Below are 5,243 nucleotides of genomic sequence, written 5' to 3' on the forward strand. Positions count from 1 at the left end.
TTTTTTGGTTTTTTTTTTTTGGTACTGAGAATCAAACTCATGACCTCACCCTTGCCAGGCAGGCGCTGTGCCACTGAGCTCTATCTCTGGCGCCCAGCTGTGGTCTTTCTGAGATAGCTTTTATCAGCTTGAAGACATTCCCTTCTTTTCGTAATGACCACTAACTTTAAGCTTTGGTCACCCTCAGCCTCTCTCAATTTTAAAAAACACTAAGTCCTTTTACCTATGTCTTTATATGGACTGCCCTTCCTCCTGGTTGGAGTTGTACTGTAACCTGCTGCGGGACAGAGGCCCAGTCTTCTGCATTCTCAGCAACTTCCGCAGTGCCTAGCACACAAAGATGCTCAATAAATTGGAAAATGAGCCATTGATTCTCCTGCTTCCCACCAATGACTCAAGCATAACCAAGCAACTCTTGGTCACACTACCCCAACCACTAATTTTTTAAATCTTTTTGAGACAAGGTTTCCCTATTCAATTTAGGCAGGCCTTAAAATCACTTTGTAGCCCAGGCTGGCCTGGAACTTGCAGCATTCCTCTGCCTCAGCCTCCCAAGTGCTAGGATTACAGGTGTGTGGCACCATGCCCAGCCTTAATATCTCTCTCTCTCTCTCTCTGTATATATATATATATAAAGATTCATATAAATATACAAAAAGATTCATATATATATGAATCTTTTATATATATATAATATATATATAATCTTTTTGAATCTTTTATTTATTTGGTACAGGGGTCCACTGCACAGCTCAGACTAACAATAATCTTCCTGTCTTGGCCTCCCCAGCATTGGGATTACAGGTGTGCACCACCATGCCCAGTTTTGGTGGGCAGCATGGCATGTGATACTGGGATCAAACCCAGGTCCTTGCGCTTGCTGGGCAGGCCTTAGACCACGGAGCTATCTCCCCAGCCCTCAACCTCTAATCTTAAATATACTAACGATTCAGTCTACTCTAGGCAAATGCTTTCACTTTTTCAGGTTGGATGCCAGTGAGATCCAGGTAGATGAAACCATCTTCCTGCTGGAGTCATACATTGAGAGCACCACGAAGAGACAATGACCCAGAAGAAGCATCTTCCTCAGAAGGCTTGGGGGGATGGAGAGAAAAAGGCAGTGCCTGGGTACATGCTGTTCAGTAGGAGAAGCTGCAGGTTCTTGGGAAACCCTCTCTGTCCTTACTGCTCAAATCCACCTGAGAGTTTGAAATGGCGTGATGGTGCATGCCAATAATCCCAGCACTCTGGAAGGCTATGGTGGGAGGATCTCAAGTTTGAGCTCCCGTGGGCAGCTTACTGACCTAGTGAGACCCTGTCTCAAAAGGGATTTAAAACCTGGGGATGTAGCTCAGTGTAAAAGCCCTGTGTTCAATCTCCAGTGCCACCAAAAACAAAAATATTGACTATTATTTTTTGTTTGGGGGGGAAGAACTTGAGATTCACTGTGTTCTACCACTAAGCTTACATTCACAGCAGTTTTGTCTTTTTTGCTTGTTTGTTTGTTTTTGTGGTACTGGATATTGAACTCAGGATCCTGTGCTTGCCAGGCAAGCGCTTATTCTACTGAGCTATCACCCTGCCCCCCCCCCCTTTTTTTAAAGATAAGGCTGGCCTGGAACTTGCTATGTAGGTTTGGCTACTCTTGAAATCTCCATCCTCCTACCTCAGTCTCCCTAGTGCTGAGATTACCGGTATGTACAACTATGCCCAGTTCTTTTTATTTTGGGGTCTCAAAAAGAACTGGGCATAGTTGTGCTGGCCTCAAACTAGAGTCCTCTTGTCTCAGCATCACAAGTAGCTGAGATTATGAATTTAATATATATACATATATATCTATATATTTTTAAAGTTTGTTTACATAGAGTATTCTGTCATCAAATTGTGGCAATGGGAAGACTCTTAAATCCAAGGACTCAGCCCGCCTTTGCTGGAACATCCCTCTCAGCAGGAAACTTGTTCTGGAGCTGTCAATTCCATTTTCAAAAGTCTGTTTGTTGTTTTGCTGAGCTGTGGTGTTCTTAAGACACACATGCACACAGTATGAAAAATGCAGAAGACTACCATGGAGCGGGAAGAAACCGATTTTCAGGAGTAGGAGCTTGATTGGCTAAGCAGTCACTAGATCTCTGGATAAAAGACATTTGCCAGCTCTAGGCTTCTAGCACATCTGACTTCGTGTGTAGAACGTTTAACACAATGCCTGGCATATGATAAGTTCACGATGAATTATTGCTTCATCTCTACTATTGCCTTAAAAGTAGCAGCTCCAAATTTTCTCTCGGTATATGCATATAATTTTTCCCAGCAAATTCAGTTCATTTAAAGCAGTTAGGTGTTACATATAATCCCTTCAGTTCTGTTAGCAAATTTGTTTTAATTCTTCGTAAACACTTGACTGTCATCAATTGTCACCATACTGAAACACAATATACAAAGTAAGTGAAACACCATCTCTACTCTTGAGAGCCACTTGCCATCACTGGCTTAGAACTGTTGTGTACCAAGTGCCAGGCCCTAAGCACAGGGCCTAGAGGAAGGACTGAAGTACAAGGAAGTATGGTGCGGGTATGAGGTACAGAGGCTGGAAAGAAGAGGGGTCCAGGAGGGAAGAACTAGAAGCACCAATCTGAGTTGTGCATGGTGGCTCCAACCTCTTAATCCCAACCCAAGAAGCTGAGGCAGAAGGATCATAAGTTTAAGATTTTTTAAGTGGAGAGAGAGAATCCCAGAGGGGAGTAGGATGATTCTGGGGACAACTAAAAGTGGTGTTTGACTAGAAAACAGAGTAAGGGCCCTTCCAGAATTGAGGCTAGAGGAGCACACTGCAAGGGCTTGGCCACATTGTACTAAGGAAATCATCTTATTCCAAGAGCAGTGAGAGGCTGGGGATGTAGCTCAGTGGCACAGCGCCTGCCTGGCAAGCGCAAGGTGATGAGTTCAATTCTAAATACCAAAGAGAAAAAGTGCAGTGAGGAGCACATGACAGAACCTGTGAAAGCCAGTGTATACATTAAATCACTGGTAGCACTTCCCTGATTTGGCAAGGGTGGGGCTGTGAGACTTAGAAACAGAAGGCCTTGAACTAGAGCAATAGAGACAAGTGGGATTTGAGAAAGTTCAAGGTTAAGTCTTCAACAGTTTTTGCCTTTTTGAGATAACAGGCCTGGTGTGTTGCATTAACTAATAGGCAACTTGTAACACCCACCTGAGCTCAAGTCAGCATGGAGCTGGGTATGGGGGCCCACCTGAGCATTGGTGCCAACCATATAAAAGCTGAACAGGAGAGGAAGGTGATGTGCTGGTGACTCTGAGGAAGCTTGTCCTGCTGGTTTTCCTGATAGGATCTTGGCTGTTACCAGAGGAGCGCGGATCCTTTGTTGTCACTGAGGATGCTACCGTTCTCTTAAGGAGCCCTGGCCCTTACCTGAAGCATCAATTCCTGCAAATTCCTCAGCCTGCTGGCACAGCTCCTTCATCCCACAGGCACTGACTTTCCAACCTCCACCACTGACCTTTGGCCATGCTGGTGCAGATGCTTGATACACACTTGCATGAGACATCCGCCATGGGCTCCAGGTTTTCAGCTGGACTCCTGCAGGACGTTGCTGCGGGATCCAGGCCCTCGGCTGGATTCTTTGAGTCACTAGTGTGAGAACGGATCTGAGCTCTTCTGCATTTGACTTTTGGTGAAGATTATAAAATAATCCTGACAATTATGTGTCCTCTAGTAAATCTATTCCTTTACAAACCTGACTACAACAGCATCAAAGGTGCCTTTTGGGTGTCTGGCCCAGAAATGTAATTACTGCTCTGCAGTAAGGTGTGCAGAGCCCTGCTTACGTTCAGCCCAGAGCTGGTGGAAGGTGACAAAAATCATTCACTCAAGGGATCACTGTCCTAAACAGAAGAGACCTGAGAATTTGAGGTATTCCCTTTATTACCGGTACCCTCGGCGGTCTTGCTCACCTTACACATTTCCCTGAGTTGGAGAAACTGGCTTCCTCCAAGCCAGCGGGAAGCCGGAAGGGGAGGCGTAGCTGCGCCAGCAGGGGGCGCCGCGCGGCGGTAGAGTCCAGCGAGCCGCCATGGCGGTGCCGCGAGTGCTGCTGCTCCTGTCCGTGCGGCCGGAGCCGGTGAGCTTCGCGCAGAGTGTGTGCGGCCTCCTCGGCGCCGGCCCGAACCCCGGGCCATGGCCCACGCACTGCAGTTTGAAGCGCGGACAGCTCATCCTCTCCGACAGGCCCTTCCCGGAGGCCTCGGCCAGGCTTCCGATCCAGGTTGGAGCGGGGAGGGGAGGCGAGGGCCCAAACAGGCGGGGTGCGTGGGGCTGCGCGGAGAGGCCGGGCGCCGCCTCCACCAAGTGATTCCCCAATTTGAAAGCCCCACCTCTCAGGCCCTACTTAAACTCGGTGTCTCCCTCTTGCCAGCGACCCCCTTTCTGCCCTTTTGCGGCCCTCGCCCTGCAGCCCTTGGCCCCCGAGGCCACACTACCCACAAACCGAGGTGTGGACCTGGGTGTGGCCGTCCTTGTGCAGTCCAGCGACCAGACCGTCTTGTTGACCCGCAGGACACGCACTCTCAGAGTTTCTCCCAACCTCTGGGTACCCCCAGGTGAGTGCTTAGGGTCCAAGGCTGGGAAAGGAAGTTGCTGTTCCCACTTCCCAGCAACTTCCTGGGAAAGAAGGAAAACGGGTCCCCCCACTGTGACAGAACCGCAGTTACAAGAGGTTGCAGTCCACTTGGGGTGGGGGGCCCTAGCGGAGGTTCCTGGTGAAGACAGCCATTCACTCGCTGGTCCTACTCTTCTTGCAGGGGGTCATGTGGAGCTTGATGAGGAGGTACCTACCAGCTGACCCACCTACCTCGGGACTGCTAGCCGTGGGCTAGGAGGGGCAGACAGAAAGGGCTGGGGGCTCTGTAGCACTGGCCACCCTGACAGCCCTCTCTGACTCCCAGTTGCTGGATGGAGCGCTTCGAGAACTGTGGGAGGAGAGTGGACTACAGCTGCCCAAGGACCAGTTCTCCTGGGTCCCTCTGGGGTTATGGGAGGTGAGATGGGCAGGGAAGGGTCCCTCCTACTTACCAAGAAACCTCAACAGCTACCCCCAGAGTTCATGCATAGCCGCTAGCAGTCTTGGCGGCTGAGGAAACTAGAGGTGGACTGGATAGACTGGAGGATAAACCCATGATGGTCTGCACCCATCTACCATCTACCCCCACAGCTTTTTTTTTTTTTTTTT

General features: G+C 49.0%; 2 protein-coding genes across 10 annotated transcripts in view; both read left to right on the top strand.

Moving 5' to 3' along the window:
- Polr3c (RNA polymerase III subunit C) overlaps positions 1–3,721 on the top strand; it is a 19,118-nt gene extending 15,397 nt beyond the window's left edge. For 2 of the 4 annotated variants that reach the window (XM_023708107.1, XM_023708106.1), the window contains exon 14: positions 986–1,289. In XM_023708107.1, coding sequence (XP_023563875.1) covers positions 986–1,067 — 82 coding nt within the window. In that variant the 3' untranslated portion in view covers positions 1,068–1,289. Of the gene's footprint in view, positions 1–985; positions 1,290–3,344 lie in introns of those variants that run through there. The other 2 variants (XR_002819461.1, XM_004647836.2) reach the window with 2 other exon arrangements.
- Positions 3,722–3,801: 80 nt separating this feature from the next.
- Positions 3,802–5,243, top strand: part of Nudt17 (nudix hydrolase 17) — a 3,205-nt gene continuing 1,763 nt past the window's right edge. For 4 of the 6 annotated variants that reach the window (XM_004647837.2, XM_023708108.1, XM_023708110.1 and 1 more), the window contains exons 1-4: positions 3,802–4,280; positions 4,431–4,614; positions 4,816–4,841; positions 4,960–5,052. In XM_004647837.2, the coding sequence (XP_004647894.1) occupies positions 4,089–4,280; positions 4,431–4,614; positions 4,816–4,841; positions 4,960–5,052 (495 nt within the window). In that variant the 5' untranslated portion in view covers positions 3,802–4,088. The remainder of the gene's footprint in view (positions 4,281–4,430; positions 4,615–4,815; positions 4,842–4,959; positions 5,053–5,243) is intronic. The other 2 variants (XM_023708109.1, XM_023708111.1) reach the window with 2 other exon arrangements.

Source organism: Octodon degus, unplaced genomic scaffold (genome assembly GCF_000260255.1).
Source record: "Octodon degus isolate 3935 unplaced genomic scaffold, OctDeg1.0 scaffold00331, whole genome shotgun sequence".
Classification (NCBI taxonomy): Eukaryota; Metazoa; Chordata; class Mammalia; order Rodentia; family Octodontidae; genus Octodon; species Octodon degus.